The 22,408-nt window shown below is 55.7% G+C and overlaps 1 protein-coding gene across 6 annotated transcripts in view; it reads left to right on the top strand.

Annotated features, from left to right (window-relative positions):
• Positions 1-22,408, top strand: part of ARHGAP26 (Rho GTPase activating protein 26) — a 183,526-nt gene that overhangs the window by 107,865 nt on the left and 53,253 nt on the right. For all 6 annotated transcript variants that reach the window (XM_064458239.1, XM_064458235.1, XM_064458236.1 and 3 more), the window contains 3 exons: positions 6,575-6,662; positions 7,769-7,827; positions 8,759-8,864. In XM_064458239.1, the coding sequence (XP_064314309.1) occupies positions 6,575-6,662; positions 7,769-7,827; positions 8,759-8,864 (253 nt within the window). The remainder of the gene's footprint in view (positions 1-6,574; positions 6,663-7,768; positions 7,828-8,758; positions 8,865-22,408) is intronic.

Genomic DNA, 22,408 nt, shown 5'->3' with positions numbered 1-22,408 from the left:
TCAGCGACTGAAGCCGCTCAACTGTTGACCTCGTGTCTCATAACGCAGTGATATATCGTGGGTGGTTTTCTTTTGTCCCAGCACGTCTTCATTAGCGGTCGGTGCTGGAAGCCTCGGCAGAGGCAAGTGCGTGCCGGGGGCTGCTGCGCGGCCGGCCCGGTGGGTGCTGGAAGCGTCACCCCCTTTGGGGATCTCCCGTGCCATTCATCACCGGGATGCTTTGCAAACCTGGGACTCCGTATCTTTCTCCGAATCGCAGGCAGTTATCCTCGACAAGCCCAGCGTTCAGGCTGTCTGTAAAGCGTCCCTTGTCAAATCCCCTTTAGTTCTCCTCTCGAGGCTCTGACCTCTGGCCGGTAGCGCCACCGCTCCGCTCGAGCACTCGTGTTCGGATCCACCCCTCGCGAACTGCGGAGCCAAATTGTGCTTACAACTTCAGGTTTCCCTTATATTTAGAAATGAATGTGGGCAGCGTTACCGATTCACATACAGTTTAAATGGCAAAAAGATCAAGTTTCCCTGCGCTGTGGCTGGTGTCAGTGACGCTGCCGGGAAGGCCTTTGGCAGGGGTGTCTCCTGCAGGAGGTCAGCGCTGTGCTCGGCCGGCCGCGGAGCGGGGCCTTCCCGTGGGCAGCAGCCGGGTCGGGGTCGGCGCAGGTCTCAGGCTTGGACAGGACAGCTTGTCTTTGTCTAAACCAGGGTGAAGCTGGGAGGTGTGCCTCCCCCCGGGGCTCGTGGGAGGCAGGTCATCCGTGGCAGAGCAAGCGGCCTTTCCCTAGCGTTCACCAGCACCGTGCGCCGTTAAAATGAGGACAAAACCCAGCGAAGACACAAACTTTTATCAGTTGGAGCTCCCATGAAAGGGTTTATTGGGGAAGCGTGCGTGCACAGGACAGTGGTGATACCAGCCGATCCGCTGCTGAAACCCAGCGCTAAGATGAATGGAGCATTACAGCGTCTGATCTGCTCTTCTTGCTCCTTCCCAACGTGAGCCGTCAGGGCTGGTGAGTGGGGCGTCCTGTGGCCCCTCACCGCTGGGATAAAACATGCCCTGTGGCTGTTTTGGAAATCTCTCGAGCCACCCAAGTGCGGGTGAGAATTACGGCTGGATGATGAGTTTGTGCCCCAGGCGGTTTCCCTTGCCATGGAGAAATTGGTGAGGAATTGAAACCAGCTGTCTTACAACAGCAGCTTTCTCCATCCCCAGGAAATAGATGGAGAAGTTCCTTAGAGAGGACTTCGGGCAGTGGCCGTGCCTCGGGGAGCGTCCCTGGCCTCGCACGCCGGTGTCTTGCTGCGGTTCCGCCGTGGCTTTGGGGGTGCCTGCTCAGCCTGGCCTTCCCTCCCTCCCGCCCGCCGCGCTGCCGTGCCGTGGGCAGCCCCCTTCCCTGCCCCGTGGCGCCCGGCCCGTCACCCGGCGTCCGCAGGGATGAACGCACGGAGATGAATGTCCCCTGTCCCCTCCGCTGCTGCTGCTCGTTGCCTCCTGGAAGGAAACAAGCCAGGAGAACTAAATTTTTGGGAAATGGGAATGGATTCCTCCCACCCCTGAATTTCTGTGTAGATCCTGCCATAAAAAAAAGCACATTCTAATTTCTTCTTGATTTAGATCCGGACTACTGCAGCTCCCTTTTCTTTCCTCAAATATCCCCGTATGAGGCTGTAAGTCATAACCCCCTTTGGTCTCACAGCCCGGGGAGAGGTGGGAAACGCTGTCCTGTGTGGCAGTTGGGACCCCGCCGGACGAGTGAACAGGGACGGGGGTGATGCTGCTGCCGCCGGCAGCGTCACGGGGTGAGCAAAGTGCTTTGTGCAGTCTCCGCCGGAGTAAAAGCCTTGGGGAAGTTAATTTTCCCCTCTTTTTCGCCTTACCCTTTCGCTTCAGCCTTCTCCATATCTGCTAAGAGACATCAGATTAGTATTTCGCAGCAATAAGCAACTTCAGGGTTAACACTGCATTTGGCCTGTGGGTGCTGTCGCAGGCCCTCTTTCACATTTACACCAGTTCACGTGGAATTGTGTCCTTGTGGGGAGACAGAAGTTTGCTGTGGTGCTGGCTCCGGCCACCTCTAGCTGGGGAGGCAGATGCTGCATCTGTAACCTACAAAGCTAACTTTTTGCAGACTCATAAATTTGAAGGTCAAGGGGAACTGATGATCCGCTCCGAGCCTTTTCATGAGCCGACCGTGGAATTTCACCTAGTGTTTCATGAATCATGCCTATGAACTCCTGGATGAGCTTTTGAAGAGACATCCAGTCTAGAGCTGTTTGTTCAACTTCAGTGAAGGCCTTGCTATTAAAAAGGCCTTTTTAAAAAAAGGGGTTTGGGTTTTTTTTTGGGGGGAGGGGGAGGGTTTACTATGCCAAGGTTGTCTTTAGTCTATTAAAATGGCCTCCTTCAAAAGGCAGTGCAATAGGGAGTTGCCTTGGCCTTGCCGAGGCAGGATGGTGCCTATTCGTGTGATTACTGAGACACACATGTGTGAATATACATTTTTTAAATGTTTACTTTTTCAAGGGCTCCTCTTGACTTTTTTTTTTTAATTAAAATCAACCCTTTGCCCTAAGGGAAAGCCTAACTCTTATTCAGTGCATTCTTTTAATTAGTTTTAAAATTACACTATGCTTTACCTATTGCTTTAAAATTCAAAAGCGCGTTATACATGTCTGTGAAGAGACAAATACCCACTGAGCAGAATCCGTGGGACCAGATGGCGTCGGCAGCTGTATCTGGCGTCAGGCTTGGCCTTGGTTGCGGCGAGTGCCTCTCTGCGCCTGCTCGGCTCTCCAGGGACGTTTGGCACTTCCATATCATGAAAGGACCCACAGCCTTCTCCCCCGAGGTCCCTGCAGAGGTTTCCCAGGGATTTCGGTGGGAGCGGGATCCCTGTTGTGTTTCCAGGTCCCGCTCACCCAGAGCTCGGTGCAGTCAAAGCCTTCAGCTCTGGAGCGGCTGAGAGATGCCAGGACTGAGTTAGTGAAGAGCATTCATGAAGCAGCATCCAAGCAGGAGAGAAACGACGTGCTGACACCTGCAGACGGGGCACGTTCGTGCCCCGCTCCTCGCTCCTCGCTTGGCATGGAGCAGTCGCCGCCTTTAGTCTTGGGCCTTGGTGCTGTGCGTGTAGTATCCACGGCTGGGCCACTTAATGCTGATCTGATGGTGGCTTTCGAGTTGACAGCCTGTAATTATCAGCAAAGATTTAAAAAAAAAAAATAAAAATAAGGTGCCATCCACATGGGTGTCTGCTAGGAGCGGGTGTGCAGATGGCAGCGGTCACCAAGGAGCCCCCCAGTGCAGCCAGCTTGGCTCTGGTCCCCGTGGCGGCGGGGTCACGGTGCGGGTGATTTTATTGTCAGAGCATTAAGGTGTTTTCACAGGAATCAGTAAAAATAGCGCCTTATTGATCTCACTACGGAACTTTGTGCAAACAAGTCTGGCTTCCTGACCTGGGCTGGTGGTTTGCAGAAAGCAGGGAGAAGCAGAAAGCTGCAGATTCCTGCGAGCACGGTTTGCAGGCGGCTGATTCAGATCCGCCCTGGGGAGGGACGGGCTGCTCGTCCACAGCCTCCTCTTTACATCGTCCAGAACAGCTGCGCGCTTTTTTTGATTTATTTGAAGGAATTTTTAAAAGGAAAGATAGGAGGGGAAAAAATGCAGAAAGGAAGGGAAGGCCCCGGAGGAGATGGAGAAAAGTATGCTGCAGTGTCTGACAATAAAACCAGTGCTTTGGAGGCTCCCTGGCCCCAGATGCTCGCCCTGCGCTGAGCTGGGAACCGGAGGGCGGCTCCGCAGTTCCCGTGGGACCTGCGAGCCAGCGCCGTGAATCCCCCAGGCAGCGATGGGGCGTGGAGTGAGGGTGGGCGCTGCCGGGGCGCCGAACCCCCTCAGCACGAGCACCGGGAGCGCGGCGGGGTGCGGGGCTGGCACACGTGCGGCTATGAATCGTGGGCCTGGGTTTCCTCTGGGCTTTGTGGCGATGCCGATGCTGGGTTCGCATGGAGCGGTGCTGGGGGCTGGAAGCGCGGTGCAGAGGTGCTGAGCTGCTCCCGGGCCCCTGGCACCGAGCTGTGGGCAGGCGAGCTGCTCTCCGGGGAGGCTGCTGATGCCAACTGCTGGGAAGGGCTGGCTGAGCCTGTGCGTGGCACTGCGCTGGTGGTACCTCCCTGCCCTGGGGTGCCGGTTTGGCTGATGCTGGGATGGACACGCTCCAGCGCTGCCCGGGGAGCCACGCCGCTTGCCTCTGCCTGGCTCTGGGAGAGTGTCCCGTGGTCTCAGGATGCTCCTGCCTGCCTCCTCCAGGGTCTCATTGCAAAGTTTGCGTCAGGCCGTTACAAAGTGTGACCCAGGGTCACTGTTTGCACCTTTCCTGCAAGTCAGTAACTCTCGGGGCCCTGGCCCAGAACTGCCTCACACTGCGAAAAGCAGCCGACAGCTGGGAAGCGCAAACCCTTGCTTCCCTGCAGAGCCTGGTGCAGCCCGTCCTGCAGCCCTCCTGCACAGCCCTCCGCGGGGGCTGGCCTCTGCCCCGGCCCCGCGGGGCTCAGCTGGGAGCTTGGCTGATGGGAGCCACGTTCGGAGAGCTTCCCGGGTGCTCTGTGGGGCTGGGGGGGAGCTCTTCCTCCTGCTGGTGAGGGTATGCCGTTCAGAAAACGGATCCCAGCAGCATTGTCAGACAGTAATTAGGGGTTCAGCCACGCTGGAGAGGTCAGTGGGGGGATGGATGGAGCAAGCGTCTGCTCGGCATCAGCGGGAAGAGGGTCTCGGTGCCCAGGGCTGTCCTCAGGGACCTGACAGGACCCGGTGAGCGTAGCCCGCATCAGCATCATGTAATACAGCTCGTACCTCTCTCGAGTATCCTTTGCTGTCACTTGTCAGAGCCAAAGCTATCAGGAGAGACTAGTTATCACCGTATTTTGGAGATCCATTCGTGTTTTCATGAAAGGCAGCCGTGGAGGGTCAGGAGTGTAAATGGTGTAGGGGCAGGGCGAGCAGGGGAGCGGCTCGACCTCGCCTCTACTCGACGGTGGGAACAAGGACCGGGGGAGCGTCCCTGGGGGACGGCGGTGCGGAGGTATGCGCACGTCAGCTGTAGCTTGGAGACCTTTCTCACAGGCGCTCCGAGAGCCGCGCTCAGGGCTGTGCTGGCGGCCGGCTCTCCGCAGCGTTACGCGCGGTGCTTGGTGGCGGGGTGTGCACGAGCCGCGGCGAGGGGCTGCGGTGGGTGGATGAGGATGGCAGCTCGATCTCTGCCATCACTCGCTGACGTTGGGCGCCGAGGGCCCGGCACCGTGTCACGTGTCTCGAGGTCCTGGCTGGGTTCTCCCCGTGCCGGGAGGTTTGCCGTCGTGCCCGGTGCTCCTCCAGACTTTGCTGCTTGCAGCGGCTCACGGGCTGCTGCGGAGCCCTGCGTCTGCTGCGGGGGTGGAGGAGGGTGAATCAGGCGTATAAATAATTAAAGATGGCAAGAAACAGCCTGCAGTGGGGAGGATGGAAGAGCAGAATAGGATGACATCAAGAGGCCAGAGGTGACAAAACAAACTGCAGCACAGTTCTGCCGCACCAGTGACCCACCCAGCCGAGCGGTCTCTGCGCTCCGTGCCCTGCACTGCTTCAAAATACCCTGGGTGCTTCTCCTCTCCCTCACCGCTAGCGCAGCTGCAACCAAGGGGTGTCACTGCTCCCTCCCCATGTACCTTGGCAGCGGCGAGAGGCTCCCGGGTCCTGGCGGTCCCCGGGGGGGCTGCGGCTGTTCCCGCTCTGCGAGACAGCGGGATCTTCCCAGTCCAGGGCCGCCTCGCAGCCAGCGTCGGGCTGGCGAGGGCAGCGCTCAGCGGCACGTTCCTGGGGCGGTGAGCTGAGCGAGGGTCCCCGGGGCAGGCAGCCCGGCGGATAACGTGCGAACAGCCGCAGAGCGCCGCGTGCAGCAGCCCCGGCTTCCTCCCTCCCGTCCAAACGGAACGCAGCTGTGGAGCCGAGGGAGTGCGGATCTGCCTTCCCACACCCTCTGCGGCGGGTCGGGCCGGCTCCAGGGACCCTTCCCCACCTTGGGCGGGAGAGCAAGCCGCCTCCTGTCCCCCCGCACACCCAGGCAGGGCTCCTGCCTCTGCCACGCCGCCCGTCCTGCCGCCTGCCCGCTACCCGCCGACCCGCGCCGCGGCCGTGCCGCCGTTGCTGCTGTTGCTCACGTTCAGGCCGTTGCAATGCCTTGCAGCCCACTCGCAGCTGAGGTCTCTGCGTGTCGGCGTCCCCGTGTTCGTGCCCTGCTCTGGCACCGCTGTCACTGAGCACCACGGTCTCCTGTGCCCCCTGCAATGTCACGCTTTTGAGTCAAACTGCCGATGTCATTGCTCATGATTAATGTTTTTCTTTTCTTTTTCTCGTCCCGTGCAAGTGAGCGTGGCCCATGTCGTGCAGGGGACTCCGCTTCCCTGCAGAAGCGGCTGTTGGGGATCGGCTTGTGGTCACTGGGCTGGGGAATAGCAAATAAAATGGCATGTGACAGTTCTCCCACGCAGCTGAGCTGGTATTATCTCCACTTTGGTTCACTTCTTTCTTTTTCTTTTTCCTTAGATCCCAAAACAGCCACTGAAACAGAAACAGAGATCTGTGCGGAGTGGGAGATAAAAACCATTACTAGTGCACTGAAAACCTACCTGAGGTAAGGGAGAAAAGCCTCACCTGGCGTGGGGCTTCAGGACGGATTCGGTGATGGTCCGGGGTGTTACAGATCCGTAACGATAGCACTTTGGTAGAAACAAAGAAAATCCTCTGAGAGAATTTATTCTGGCTTCTCCCTTGGCCCTCCACCATGTTTGAGTAGGACCCGGGGAATACAGTCAGCTCTCTGAAAGGTGCATGTATCATACAAACACGATTTTAAAAGCTCATACCTGGGTACCCTGCCTTGATTTAAGCCTTTCCCTAAGCTTTTCATGATGGGCTTCCACCTAACGAGCGTGTGGCAGGCGGGGAGCGTGGTGCTCCTCTAAGGGCTGTGGCTGTCGTGCTTTTTTGGAACTGGGTGCTGAGCTTTATTGTAGTAATAATTTCTGCTTGAAAGTTGATGCCGTTATCATCGTGGGTTATCTTCCCAAAGGGTTAGTTTGCTGGCAGCAGTCAGCATCTCATTATCCACAACATGTTTCTACCTGTCGTGACTGCAGCTTCCCGCTTGCTGCTGCTGTTCGGTGCGTTGGGTTTTATTTGAGAGAGAGAGAGAGAGAGGCTAAATCCAATTAGAGTGATAAGTATAATTAGCTTGGTGGATCTCAGCCTAGAAAATCACAAAACACTACATAATTTTGCATGATTGGCAACCTTTGCTCCAGAGTTTGAACCGTTTGCAAGGCAATGAAGAACATCGGCAGCTCCAAGATGTCCCATTGAAGGAATGTGGAGGGGAGGATGGGGAATGTAAGGGGACCGGTGACTGTTAAAGTTTTATGACTAGGCTTGTTTCTCTTTTTAATTTATTTTTAAACTTACTTGTAAATCCTGGGCTCACTAATGTACCGAAACTCTGTGCTACTGAAGGAATGCTAAAATTAAAAATGAATTTAGCGTGGCACAGCAAAGGGAGGAAGCATAAATCAAAGGTACTTCAATAGATCTTATTCCTTCTGATGGGGGGAATTAATTAGAGTTGCTGCTGCTTAATTCTGCACTTCTAAAAATGGAGCTGAACTTATGGTAAGGGCAAAGCTTTATTTCTGTGGATTGTGTTACTCAGCCGTGTTTTGTGCGTGTTACCTTTTTATCTTCCAGAATGCTTCCGGGGCCGCTCATGATGTACCAGTTTCAAAGGAGCTTCATCAAAGCAGCGAGTGAGTTTGTTGATGTTTGTGGCACCGGTCTGAAAGGGGAGCGTAATTTGCCAGCAACTGAGCGTAACCTCTGCCCTGCTGCTTCCCCGCTGACCTCCGTGTTCTTGAGTCCCAGAAAGTAGAATAAGAATGGAGGGACAAGGGGCATGTTGTTGTTTGGGACTTACCGGATGAAAAGGAAGCACAGATGGTGCAGGGGGAGCGGAGGGCTGGCTGGTGGCAGTAGCTGCTGCTGCAGCTCTGTCTTATTTTGTCCATCATCTGCTAAAATGAGGGAGGCCGCTGTTCAAACGACACCTACGGTGTTTTGGTGAGATCAGTTGCGGTTCAGATGTCTGTGCCACTTTCCTCCGGCTGCCCTGGGAGAAGGTGCTTTGTGTGAGAGCAGGTAACTGCGCTGGCAGCCGTGCAGCCTGTGCGCACGTGGGTGGGAGCAGGGGTCAGGAGGGCTCCCGTCCTCCGTGGCCGCATCGGCGGCGGCTCCTGCTTAGGCTGTCGGGGCACGTCTGCCGGCACCCGCAGCCCCAGCGGGCCTGCGGAGGACCGGGCGCTGCAGCCTCAGCGGGCGCCGTGCTGAGCGCATCCCGACGGTGCTTGGGAACGCACCGACCCCCGCTGCTGGAGTCGGAGAAACACGCCGGTTACAGCCAGCCCCTTCCCTGGTCGCAAGCGGCTCTCCACGGGGCTGCGTCTGCTCGCAGCTCACTGTTTCGGCCCATTAGTTTCTTCCTTTTGGAAGCAACCGGTTGGAGTTGGTAGAAGGGGAAGGTGCTGTGGAGAGTATCGCAGCGTGCCTGGGTGCAGGGCGGAGTAGGGAGTGGGAGCCTTGGGTGCCGGGGATGTCTGTCGCTGTTAATGTTTGGGCCCGCATGGCTTTTTCCATAATTACCCCCTCGACGCGGAGATAAATAACTTTTTATTTCCAATGCAGAACTGGAGAATCAGGAGTCGAGGGTGTCAGAGATCCACAGCCTCGTTCATCGGCTCCCGGAGAAAAACAGGCAGATGCTGCACTTGCTCATGAACCACTTGGCAAAGTACGTTTATGACTGATATGTTTTTCTCTCCTTTTTCCACTTCCTCTGAAAGTTAATAGTGGTAGAAAAGTTTCCTTGTGTGTGTGTGTGTGGTGTTGAGTCATATCTGGTTGGCGAGTAACTGGAAACCTGTGTGTGAGCGAAACACGGCCCAGCAGACGGAGCGGTGCGGCAGGGAGGGAGGGGGCTGCCCGCCGGCCCACGGCCCTGCCGTCCCCTGCCTGCGCGGCCGTGCCTCGGCGCATCCCGCCGCCGCTGGGATATAGCGTTGCTTTTAATGCCCTGGTAAAAGGGGTTCAGCTCTCCAGAAAGCAGAGCAGAGGTTAAGCTCCTCACTGGGTTTCAGATCAAGCCTACTATTAAGGGACTAAAAGCTATTTCTTCGCGGCAATAGCAGAGTACTCTGGGCCATATTTTCTGCCTTTATGCAACCTGATTAATCAATACTTTTAGGTCACCTTGAAACTTTTCTAGGGCAAAAGAATTGAATAATTTTTTTGCTTTCGGTGATAGAGCTGACCTATAATTTCCCATCTTCTTCCTGCTCCTGCAGGTTACCATGGAAACCTTTGATTAGTCTTTAAAAAGCAAAAGCATCATCAGGTGTTTGTGCCAGCCTCAAGGCTGCGGGGTCGTACCTGCCCTCGCTGTTCGCACCGGCGCTGCGTGAGCAGGAGGGATCAGGCAGGACTTGGAAACCTGGAGAGTGAGTTATTTGGCGTAACTGTAGAGAATAAGGTCTGGGAGAACCTGAAGTTATCTGTTCAAGAGAAAAAATAACAAATGATACTTGAAATAGGCTTAAAAATGACTCCAAATTCTTTCTTACGACACTTGTTTGTATCTGTTCCATGCGCTCCCCGGCAAGGCTGTTAAAAACCAAAGAGCTGGTTTAGATCTCGGTTTCAAAACCTTCTGCATTTACAGGCTCAAGCCAAGGGCCAGGCGGTTCCAGGTACTCCCGTCGGCCAAATATGTGCAAGGAATCTCGTAACAGCTTAAGTGCTTTTCATTTAAAGGAAAACCTGGTGGTATTTGAGTGAGAGATGTGGAGAGGAGAGGCAGGTAATACAATGGGTTTCATGCTGCTTTAGTAGGGAAGGAACTAAAGCAAAACACAAACAAACAATGGGCGTAGCGGGGTGTGCTATATTAGGAAGAGAAACAGCTCGTAGTGGTTATTTAATGGGAAAAACTTTATCTCGGAGAAAGGCAGGAAGCCAAGGAGTGAGAGCCTGCTCTGCTGAGCTCGCTGCGCTGCACAAGCGGTCCTGGCCCGGGAGCCGGTGCCGTTCCTGGGGGGATCCTGGGCTGTGGGGCTGGAGGAGCAGCCAGCCCGGGACACAGGCCCGCCAGCATCCCTCCTGTGTCAGCCCCTGCTCGGCAGCTCCCCTGCGGCGAGCTGCGGGGCCGCCTGCGAGGAGGGCCTTGCTCCGGGGGCACCAGGAGGGCAGCCTGGTCCGGACTCGTTGCCGCGGCTTTTGTAAATGAACCGGATGAGGCAGCGGTACCATAAAGCCAGATCAAAGATGTTGCGGTGGAGATAAAGCTTTGCATCTGCAGCAGATGTTTGGAGGGAGAGAGACTGTGGCAGAAGGGACGGGGGCCTGGCTGTCCCAGGTGGCCTGTGCGGGGAAGGGGGATGCTCTGGGGTGGGGACTGGTGTGGTTTGGGTGCTGCCCCGTCTCTGGCGGGGGGAGCCGAGAGCGGGGCATCCACAGCTAACGCGGGCAAAACCAAAGGGCCCCTTTCTGGCCCTGCCGAGCCGGGCTGCACTTCTGGGAGGGGATTTTCTGATCTGTTTGTGGGTTGTTTTTTTATTTTGAGCAATGTATGAATAATCAAATTTGCATTGCTATCAGATGAGCTGAAAAAGTGTTTCTCACAGTATTACTGCGGAGATCTCTTACACTAAAAGCAGAACTCAATCTGTATCGGTCAAATAGAGGAAGAGAGTCTGTCCCATGTTGTCTTGCTCCTTCTGGTTTTTGGTTGGCTGTTGCTTACTGAAAAGGGACACAGGGCTCCTTGCGTGGCACGGGACTGCCATTAATAGCAGTAATAAAACCATCCTGATACAGCTGATGCATTAAAAAATGGCAATATTAACACACTGAGGACCGGCTGGGGTAAGCGCCTTGGCGGCGGCCGGGCAGTGCCCTTCCTTCCGCACCGCAGAGAAGAGCCATGGGTTTCCCGTGACGGTGGGATTCGGCGTGTGGAGAGAGGGGCTCGTGCCCCAGCGGGCCCGCGCGGGCGGGGGGACGCGGCGCTGCTGCTCCCGGGGTGCGTCCCCCGGCGTGGAAAGGAGAGCTGGAGGCCAGGGGAGGACAGATGGCGGGGACAGGCACAGGCAGGGTGGAGGGAGGGGAGTGTATAAATAGAAAATGAAGTTGATTTCTGCCTCTCGCTGTATCCCTATTTGCGCTGCCTCCTGTCTCATGTTCAGGTGTCCAGGCAATTACCCACTCTGAAATACAGCGTGTGAGCAATCCCTGTCCGTGCTCCTTCGTCAGGAACATAATGCTGCAAATTTCCTCCCCTGCCCTTCAGACCCCTGTTCCAGTGAAACTTGCTATTACGATATTATTCTTTGACCCATGAGTAGGTGAAACCTTTCATTTACTTCTTGGGACATGTTCGTGCTGTCAGGATTCCTGTGATAAACCCAGCTGTGACTTACTGTCCCTGAAAGAGAGGACATCTCTTTGTTCTGATGTTTTTCAAGGGGAATCTCTGCAGAAAAGCCTGAACACCCGCAGTCCAGACCGTCCCAGGAAGCCCCGTGCCTGCCGCCGCTGGCCCTGCCACCAGGCGTGTCTGCGAGCGCAGGAGCTGAAGTTAGGGAGGCTCTGGTCATCTTAAAAATCACCCGGTTTCTCTCGTTTCAGGCCAGAATAGCCTGTGTCCTTCAAAGAACTGAAAGGCAAATCGGGATGTTCTTGTAGCCAGTTTAGTTACCGGAGTCTCTATTGCTTAGTCACTCTGTCACCTCTTGCAGCTTTAATGCTTGCAGGGGATGGCTGGTGTGAGAGCGCTCCTCAGCCCCTGCTTTAAAAATAAGAAATACACTTTTTAAGAAGCGACACGAAGAACTGGCGCCGGGAGACGCCGCTCTCCCAAATGCCTTTTCCAGCATCATTTTTGAGCCCAGCCTTCCCCGGGCCCGTCAGGGCAGCGGGCTCGAGCTCCGCACGGCGCAGGGCTCCTCACGCCATCTTCAGGGTGTTCTCTTTTTATTCTGGGATTTTTTTTCCCCGCTGTTTCTAGTTGGGAAAGGAGGAAAACAGCACCTCCTCGGCGCTGCAGCGCACCTTGGGCGCAGCAGGCTGTCCCACAGCATGTCACCTAGCAACACGCTCCTGCTTGCACGCTCCTGAGTTGTTTTGCCGCAGCTACCTCCTTTTGGCCCAGCACCTATCGCCAAGAATGGCTACGCTGTAGATTCAAATGCTTTTTTTTATCAATAGAATGTGCCAGCTCTGATCAAACCCCCTCCCCCCCCTTCTTTTTTTTTTTTTTTTTTTTTTTTTTCCTGCCAAATAAGTTAAAGTGGTTCAAAGCGAAGCGGAGGCGTGCGCGGTGCTGCCGAGCTTGCGGGTGGCTGCGCCAGTGGCGCCGCCAGAAGTGCAGCTGGTTGCAGAAAATTGCCATTTTTATTAGCAGAGCTGCGATATCACCCCTGCCTTTTTCTTCCTGTGTAGCCGTTCTCACCGAGGAGTAAATGCTTTGGAGGGGCAGAGCCGGAGGCTTTCGCTTTGGTTATGTTTCAGGCGTTTAGGAAATACTTTATTGTGTTTTGCACGGACATAATTTGACAGCTGAGCCTTGCTCCGTTCTCGTGGCAGTGGGATCCCGGTTCTCCAGCACAGATGGTGCCGTGCCTGGGCACCCTCCCGCGGGGCTCCCGAGCCCCTCCCGCGGCTCTGCATCGCTCCGTGCGCCGCGGCTGCTGCTCCGCGCGTCCCCCCGGCCCGAGGAGCAGGGCTGCCCCTGCCTGCGCATCCGCTCCTCTCCTGGCAAAAGGTCAAAACAATTAAGGAGGCTGCACAAGAAATGTGTGTACTTGTCTTTAGCAGAATTATCTTTAATCATTCACAGCTGCGGCCTGGCCAGCAGTGACTAGTTCCCTTTGTTTTTGCTGCGGTGGTGTTTTCTAGTTTACGTGTTTTAACCAACATGATAGTGATTGCTATCTCTAGCACAAATTGTTTTCCACTTATCAGCGTGGATGGTTTCCATGGGCTCTGCAGGGCGGCTGCTATCGGCCACGGCCCAGAGATCCAGCAAAACCGACCTGCCGTTACAGCCCCGCGGCGGGACGGGGCAGGGGCTGGCCGTGGAGCAAAGCACGCTTCGGAGGGCTCTGCTGAACGAGGGATTGTTGGCAAAGGAGGAGAAGAAGAAAAAAATCCTCTAGGTCGTCTTCTGCCTAAAAATACAACCCGGCGCTTGTTTTCCTTCGCGTGGAGCAGTCCCATCCTTGGCAGCCCCGCGCCGTGCTCCCCGGGCTGCGCTGCCCGCACGGAGCCCCGCGGGAGCCGGGGTCCCCGGCCGCGGCGCGGTGCCCGCCGTGGTGTGCTCTGTGCCCGGCGGCTTCAGGAAACCCACCGAGGCACCTGTGCAGGACTCGGGGCGGCTGCTTCCCCAGCAACGTGCTTTCCCTTGGGTTGTTTTCCCTGTTTCCCCCCGAAGGTGCAGCCAGCGAGGAGGCTGACGCCTCTTGGCACAGCAGGTCTGATTTCATCCCCGTGGCAGCTGTTTATGCTGCTGTCTGGTAACTATTCATTGGCTTGATTTATGTATTACTTCCAGTAAGTCATTCTTGTCCAGGACGTTCTGGAAATTTCCACTAGCCGCTGAGGCGTCTGAGATGCACTTCTCTCATATGCTCCTCACCTGATTTGGCTGCCAAAAGTGAGCGAGCTCTCTGACCTCACGTGGCCGGGCAGGGATCGTCCCGCGCTGCCGCCCGCTCGCCGCGCTTTCGAAATGCCCTTTTTTTTGCCCAGCGCCTGTTTCCGATCCCTTCGGGCCATGGCACTGCTGGCTTCCGTGTGAAGCCCCAGGAGTTTGAGTGACCCAAAGGATCTGGGTGCTGCCGTGCGTCACACAAGAGGTGGCTCCCCATAGGCATGCTTGGCCCTGCAGGAGCTGGGAGAATCCTGCCTGGGGCTCGTCTGTCCCGGGTCAGGCTCGTGCCATGCTTTTTTTCCCCCTTCTTTTTATCCTTTTTCTCCTCCTGTTCTGTTTCTCTGCTTCGTGTCTTGGTTTGGAGCATCGAGTCCTGGTACCTGGGGAGCTGGGATGGGTGCTGCCGGGGGCTGCAGCCTGGTGAGCACCATGCCTGCGCCCTGTGCCAGAGCCAGTTGCGTGCCGGAGCCGGTGCCGGTGCCACCGGTGCTGCTGGGCATCCCCAGGGCCTCTGTGCCGAGGCATCCTCAGCCCCATTTAACCCAGTACACTGTCTTGCGAATGGCCCGTACGGGTGGTTTAAGGGAGAGGCAGAAGGAGATGCTGTGGGGTGCGAACCCAGCCCGGCTACAGCTCCCCGGAGCTTCATCCCCGCCGTGGCGGCCAGCGACTGACGGTGCCTCCAGGTCCATGGCCTCCGGTGTGCGTGGCAGCGTACGCCCACGTGGGTCCCATTGCGTGCGCGTGTTGCCTGTACGTACCCGAGGCGGGCACAGCAAAAGGTGTGACCCGGCATACAGAGCGAGGAAGAAGGAAAATTTAGGCTGATCACACTAAAAAAAACAAAACCGAAACAAGAACATCCTTCGTTTTGAAAATACAGTTCTGAGCAACTATTTTAAACCATCCTCTTCCCGATTGGAGCCAAGCCCGCTCAGATCGATAAAAATCCCTTTTGTTTTAGTGCTTTGACATGATTAGCAAGTATAGCCAGTTGTCTGTTTGTTTTTCTGTTCCTGCGTGGGAAGAGCCAAGCGCGCCAGCAGCAGTGCGGCGGGCTCCCCGCAGACGGCGGGAGGAGGGGGCTTTGGCAGGGGCAGCCTGGGAGGGCGGGCGAAGGGGAAGGTAACGGCGTTGGCCGTGCCGGGGACCCATCCTCGCTCCCGGCTCTGAGAGGGAGCATCCTCCGAGCCTCCCTCCTCCATTGGATCGGGCTCTGTGCAAATTCTGGGGTATTTTTAATGTTGGAGACAGGCGGTGGATGAGAGATTGCTCTGCAGATTAGTTTGACATCTTAGCGTGCCCATCTTGCCTGGGTAATTGAATTACAGCATTTAACTGGAACCACCTGTGGCTCGGTGGGAAGACAAAGGCCGCGGAGGTCCGCAGGCCCCCGGCAGAGCTGCCGGCGGGGGCTCGCTGCCCCTCGGGCTCCCCTGCGCCCACACGCCTTCCCAGCATTAATCAGATCTGCATGCGTTGGCTGCAATGCCTCCCTTGTGTTCTTAGTTCTTGCATGAGGCTCCTGAAGATGATTTTACCTTTAACATAGTTTGTTAGGGGGTTAGTTTTTCCAGCCAGGGAGCTTTGCAGAGAGGATAGAGCCTGCCCTGGGCCTTCTCCTGCCTCCCCGCAGAAATCCTGTGCGTGTTCAGATCCCGCAGAGGCAGCCCTTGAACGCGCTCAGACCTCCCCAGCGGTCGCGGGTGGTCTCTTAGATGGTCTTGATCTGCTTGGAAACAACCCGTGTCCATTTTTCTTCTGCCATCACAAAATAATCCACTGGATTATTGATAATGTATTGATAATGATTGGCTCCTCCCTCCTCCTCACTTTGGAGTCCGTTACAGCCGATACACAGCAGCAGCGCGGCGAGCGCGGTCCCGAGCTGCGTTTGCAGCGAGCAGCTGGGGTAACGATGACGCTGTGGATGCATTCCCTGGTTTTCCTGCTATTTCCTCTGCTCATGACCTGGGGTGAGGGGGGTCCCTTCCCACCCCCGGAGCCCTCCTGCAGGAGGCAGCCCGTGCTCAAGGAGCAGCTCTGGTGTGATGCGGCGGGTGCTTAGGAACCGTTCGCACTTCGGAGCCGGAGGTGTCGAAGCCTCGTGGGGCAGCAGCAGCACCTTCGGTGTGCTTTATTCGAGGAGCTGGTGACGCTCTCAGTAGAGCAGAGACCACCGCGGGCTTAGGAGGTGCTGATGGGGGCACGGAGCTGATGGGTGTGTGGCTCCCTGGGGACGCGGCCTCGGGAACGCCAGGCACACCGTGCAAAGCACGAAGCTGGGTGCATGCCCTCCCCCTCACCAGCCCTGGCTCCCTCTCGCTCTTCTAGTTTTGTTTTTAATGTGAGATTCTGCAGAATTAAAAAAAAAACAAAAAAAAACAAACCACAAAGAAACCTGTAGGTGTTCTCTGTGTTTTTTGGTCTCGGCTTCCTGTAATGTGTAAATTAGCAAAAGATTTTGTTCTACTTCTGCAAATGAACTTTTAACCTCCTTAGCCTGGGCTCTCGATGGAGTTGGCTGTTTGCATTTTCTGGTAGCTTTTTCTTCCATGCTTCTCCAGAAGGCCCTTCTATTTTCTGCAGGCTCCCCGGTTCTTAGCTGGAGAGGAATGCGCTCCAGAGACTGCAGCATCTCTCTTATCAGATTCTTCACAACTCTTGTATCTTCATCACGCAGAGGAGTCATCTCTCTACATACGATAACGGGTGTCTTAAATTAGGTTAAAGCTTACATCACCGAGGCTGGCAAGACCAATCATCTAGTAGCGTGTAATGCGGAGCGCGCTGGGTTTGCCGTGGAGTTTCTGTGGTTGAGCCTCTGTGCCGAGCTCCCGCCGGACGGTCGCGATCTCCGGGGGGAGCACCAGGTGCTTTGCGTTACCCAGGCGTGAATCCTCCTGGGCTTGCGTTTGAACTTTACGTTGTTGGGCAGAGGTTGGTGATAGCACATAATTGTCTGGATTCTCTGTAATTGTTTATCACTGCGAAACTGAAACTATGCACAGAAACAGATTGAGTCTAGAGTGACAAAAGATTTCCAATAAATAGCTGGCATCTCTCCCTGGTGGTGTTTCCTCCGTTCCCGCAGACAGAGTGGGACTTAGACGTTTTAATGAGAGCTTCTCCAGGTTGCTCTTTGTGCCGAACAGACCCAGTACTAAACCAAACTCAATTATATAGATTTTAGTCAAATTTTTTCAGTACAAGAAAGGAGACTAAAAGCCACCCGTGCCAAGATGTCTTTGAGGGGTGGTTTTCCCTGGGGTGCTGGGAGTGAGCCCCGGCCCAACCTGAACCTGTCTCCTCTGTCCACCTGCAAGTGACTAAACCGCACGTCTAGTCGAGCTCTAGTCTTGTAACTACCTTCAAACTTAAAAGCACGTATTTTTCAAAACATCTTCTGATGTTGTGTGTGAAAGGCGCACCTAGAGGAGCACAGGGCAGGGGGTTTGAAAGCTGGGGCTGGGAGGGCTGGGAGGATCCAGGAGGCACCGGTGGAGAAAAACCGAATGCAATCAGAGCTTCCATGGAAAAAAACCCTGGTGATGCTGGCACCCGCGCAGGGAAAGGAGCTGGTTTGCCACGGACATTCTCTCCCTTGGTAGGTGATGCCGGGCGGATCAGGACTGAGCTGAGGGAGCAGGTCCTGCTCCACGGGCTTTACGAATGCGTGTACGTACAAATATACGTGGATCACGGGAGCCTGGAAATGTGTTTCTTGGCTCCTGCTCCCTTGATCTAACTCACCCTGCGGAGGGAGGTGGCAGGAGGGTCCGTCCATCGGCTGCGGGGGTGCCCCGCTGTGCGGTTGGGGATTAGCAGGCTGCTATTTTATTAAATTAAATAGTTACTGTACTCTTTTCTAATGTAGTTCCATGGAAGTTTGTGGTTATTTGATGGTTATCTACTGCCATGAAAAGCGGGAAGGGCATCGTGGGGTGAGCGGGTCTGCCCACGTGTGTGTGACGGGGCACAAAATCGGGGGGGAGGAGGGGGGATTATTTTGCCAATCGCCAGGCAAAACCTTGTTCCACTGGCAAAGACGGGACGAGCATTTTGCCTGCTGTTATGAACCATGACTTTCATTTATTCTACAAGGCTGGTTATTTCTCCATTCCTTTCTTTCCATTTAAGCAAATTTTTTAGGAATTTGGTGCTTTGAAGGGAAGGGCACTAATCGGGCGTTTGTGAAGCGAATGTGCTCCAGAAGACCTCTGAGGTGGAAGAGAAAAAGTCAAAACACCTGCTTTGTTACTCTTCCCTGTGGCCGAGGCACTTGCACGAGCACACAGGTGTACGCGAGGGCAATTTCTGCTCGTTACCCTGCGGCCTGGCTCTTGGCTGTGAACTATTTCCCGTGGCTCCCGGGAGGCAGAGCCCCCGTCGGGCTGGAGAGCAGGGGGAGCTGCGCTTGCTAAAACCAGTGCCGGTTCTTGCTGGGAGGCTTTCTGGAAGCCCGTTTACTTTGGCTGTTTTCCATCTGTCAGGTAGGCTTCGGCATGTTCCATCGCAGCAGATCTTTCAGAGGATTTCTTGTTAACATATACTAGCTCTTTCAGGCTCTTACTGCCCCGCTGTCTACGTAGGTTTTCTTGTTGTGCTGTGAAAGTGTCGGTGGTTTCTGTTTTCAGTGGAAAACCCGCCTGTGCCGCGGGGGCTCTGCTGGGGGCACCGGGGCTGGCAGCTCTCGTGTATGGGACAGCTCTTGCGGGGTTGCAGGCACAGCCCGGCGCCAGCCAAAGCCCCGCTGCAGCATGAGCCACCACCACGGCTGTCATTAATGAGTACAATAGCTATTATTATTGTAAAAAGGAAAGACATAATTAAGCGTAGCAGACTGGAGTTATAACTGAATGCTGTGCTTGCACACAAAGGGGCAAAATTAAGGGAAGACGTGCAAGCTGGTGGGTCACGGTGTGGGAGTTGCGTTCATCTGGTGTTGCCTCTTGGTTGCGTGTTGTGAACGTGAAGTTTGCTGGCGCAGCGCTGGGGTTTGGCCCCCGTAGGGAAGGGTGCAGACCCTCTGCAGTGCCCGGCGTGCTGTCCTGTGGGCTGCAGGAAGGGTGCCGGTCTCAAACAGGGCACTGTCGTTGCGGGGTGGCAGTGGCATGGGGGGGACAGCATCTGCAGCCCTGGCAGCCCCCGTTCCTGCTCCGTCCCTGGGGGATGTTTGAGGGCGAAGTCCCCTTCGGCTGGCTGTATTTCTGCAGGTGGAAACCGCGGTGACATTTTAACAACTCATGGTCGTGCTTGTGGCTTTCACCGGGGCATCAGAGGAAACCTGCAGCGCTGCTGGCGCCGTGCTGGGGCGTGGGGAATGTGCCAGCCCTGTGCCGCTCACCCCAGCCGCAGCCGTGGGCTGAGGGTTCGGGGTCCTGGGTCCTCCTGAGGTCTCCTGTCAAGCTCAGCTTGCCCAAAGCCAGAGAGGGTGGCTTGGGAAACAGAGGAGTGCTGCAGCACCGTACATGTTTTCCTTGCAAGTCACAGCACGCATGGTATTCACGCTGATTAGGCTTACTGATGCTGAACTTCACATTTGGCCTCTGCATTTGTTCAGTGTGATATGAGCGCTATTTTTTTTTTTCCCTGGGAGTGAACCCAAGCATCCAGCTGTGGCCAGATTCACCCAAGAGAAAAAGAGAGTCTTGTTGGAGCAAGTCAAACCTCCAGAAAGAGTGCAGGCGCATGTTTCGTCCCAGCTGAGCAGGGAAACCCGAGAGCGATGTGGCTGCTTGCTGAAAACCCCTTTAATTCTCGACGTTGCATCTGAAGGTTTTGTCAACTGCGCTCAGAAAGTTTCTCCTTGTCTTTGCTGGGAGGTTTTGTATTTCCCTGGTGGTCTGTCCTCCTTTTGGATCCGCTGGCCTCCATCTGCATTCCTCGGCACTTGGCTCTCGCCGCTCCTCGCTCGAGCGGCGGCGCTGTAGAAGTCGCGACGCTGTGAGCCTTCCGCAGCCTGCAAAAGCCAGGGCTGTGCGCGGTGGTGTTCCGCCCGTGCTCCCGGCCCTGTTCCTGCGCGCCGAGAACACGCAGCGACCACGCGGCGCCCGAGCTCGTCCTCCCGCGGCTCCGGGCTCCCCTGGCCCTTGCAGAGCTCCCCTCATCCACGAGCAGCCCGAAGAGCACAGGCGTATCCAGAGCCTTAATAAGCGCGACAGGATAAATCACGGTTCTGCAGCGCGTAGCGTTTCCGTGCGTGCGCCCTGGCTTGGGAGAGGACGCGGAGCCGGTCGTGCTCCCCGGTTCCCCGCTCCCCGCCGCTGTTCGCGGCAGCACGGCTGTCTGCCAGAGGCCACTGCAAATCGATCTCCCCGCCACCTCCTCTTACGCACGCGGCCCTTCTAGGAAGGGTTATCCGAATGCGCGGTTGCCTGGTTGAGCTACCTGGGACACCAGCGGTTAGCGCTGCAGGTGTAATTTCTTTTTAACGTGCCACAGCCTTTTTGGTTCTCTCAGTGTGAGCGATGGGTGGCATTTGTGTTTACAAGGGCACTCGATGAAGAATTTCTATTTCCAGTCTCCTCGGTTTCTGATAGTGCAGGAGAGGAGCTTGGATTTTTAAATAATCTCCTTTTAGTAGGTTGAAGCATTTTTATGGTTATTGTTACTCGTCTTTAAAACTTGAGCCGTTTCTTTCCTGACCCGAGTTTGCTTTTGACAAAACTCAGTATTGGGCCCCTCTGGATGAGGGTACCAGGACTGGCACGGACGCCGGCGCCGTTCGGTCCTCCTTCCTAGCACAGACGGGTTCCGCGAGCTCTGCCTCGCAGCGCAGCCTTTCGCAGCACAGCCTTTCGCAGCGCAGCCTTTCGCAGCGCAGCCTTTCGCAGCGCAGCCTTTCGCAGCGCGCCCGCAGTAGAACCGCTGCGCTCCGGAGCCCCGCGGGCTGCGGCGGCTGGGTGACCCGCGGTGGGTCTGAGCGAGGAGCGAGCGATCCCCGCAGGGCCGCCCTCCCCCGGGGCACAGCTCCTCCGGCCCCTCGCAGAGGGGCGAAGCCAAGCAGCGGGAGCTGCTGGCGTGGCGGCCAGCCCGGCCCTCGCCCGGCTCCTCGCCCGGCTCTCCACCTACACGCTCGTCAGCTGCAGCCCAATTAAACTCAATAATGTGCAGGGATGAGTTGAATGCACCCAGGAACATTTCCCAAAACTCATTAGATTTTATCCTATAAATACCACCGACCGTGTGCGCTAGCGGCCGCCCGCTCTCTGTCCGGCAGCGTGCGCGATCCAAATTAAATGGCTGGGAAAGGAGGGAGCCGGGGGGACAGGGACGCTGACTGCAGGCTTTCACCTGACGAAGCCCAGCGGCTTTGCTGAGCCTCTCCCCCCAGCAGGAGCCGTCCTCCCCCAGATGTGATTTTCTTTGCGAGGACTCGGTGGGAACACGGCTGCTGCCCTGGGTGGGTCTTGCCGGCGCGGGTTAGCGCAGCTCGCCCACGTACCCCCTCCGCAGATCCATAGGCGCCTGTCGCCCGGCGCGTTGTCTGCATTCTCTGGGATTTTATCCTTCATTCATGTCCAGAGTCAAATGTAAGCGTTTAATTTGTAACAGGCTACCCAGAGCAGCCTAAATAATTTTGGGGATTGCTTAGCCCTCTGCATGATCGGTGTTTTGTGTTAAGTAGAAGCTCTAATGGTGGTGGCAGACATGAATATATTTTTACCTGTGGTGATATGAATTAGCTGCATTATTTTCCACCCTATAAGGTCTTGTTAGGCCAGCCATAACAAGCACTTTGTTTTCAAAGGTTTGTCCCAGCTATGGAAATAGAAACACTCCAGACTTTGCCTTTGTTCCCTTTCAGATGTTTGTTTTCTCAGAGATTTGTCTCTCAATCAGGGGAGATATCTGAACTAATAACAGCGCTCTTTAGCTGAGGCTTATATACATGTATTTTATCTATAAAATACACACACAAAGTAACTCCAGGCACAGAAAGAAAGAGTTCTGTGGGGAGCAGAGCCAGGTGCCCCTCGTGGCACCCCCTGGAGAGGACGCTGCTGCCCGCGGGGGCGTGCGGCCGCTGGCACCCAGTGTGTTCCTCCCAGTACCGCCAGGTACCAGCAGGACCGTGCCCACCGGTATTAAATAATCCCACTGCTGCCAGTTCGCAGCCCAGAAGTCTCACGTTCATGGGCTTTTTGTCGCCCTTGGCTCTGCGTGTGCCGTTAAGCTGCGGTGCCTGCAGCTGCTGCTCGGCCCCCGGCGCTGGGCGGGCGCCGGGTCTTGGCCGTGTTACTGGGAGGAGTGGGCAGCTCCCGCATGCTGCACCCGCGCGTTCTCCGCTGCTCTCGCAGTATAGGCTTTTTTGTAGGTCGCTGGAGAAGCAAATGAGTTCTTTAATTGGATTTCCATGAAAATAAATATGAGCTGTTGACCAGGCTGAAGAAACTGAAATCATTAACATCTGTAAAATAGAAGAGGGCCAGTGCAGCACTTCCTGCAGCATGCCCGGCTCCGCTGCGTGTCTCCTCTGTTACACGGTGCCGATTGCAAGCCAGTGCAGCAAAGGAATATTTACCGTTCCTGTATGCTTCCTCTGTGCTGAAGCCTGACTACCAATTACTCTGTATTAAATTATTTTTGGTCATGCCGGTGATTATACAGTATCCAAGCAACCCGGG

This window comes from Phalacrocorax carbo, chromosome 8 (assembly GCF_963921805.1).
Source record: "Phalacrocorax carbo chromosome 8, bPhaCar2.1, whole genome shotgun sequence".
NCBI classification, from domain to species: Eukaryota; Metazoa; Chordata; class Aves; order Suliformes; family Phalacrocoracidae; genus Phalacrocorax; species Phalacrocorax carbo.
This window is presented reverse-complemented; position numbering and strand designations above follow the sequence as displayed.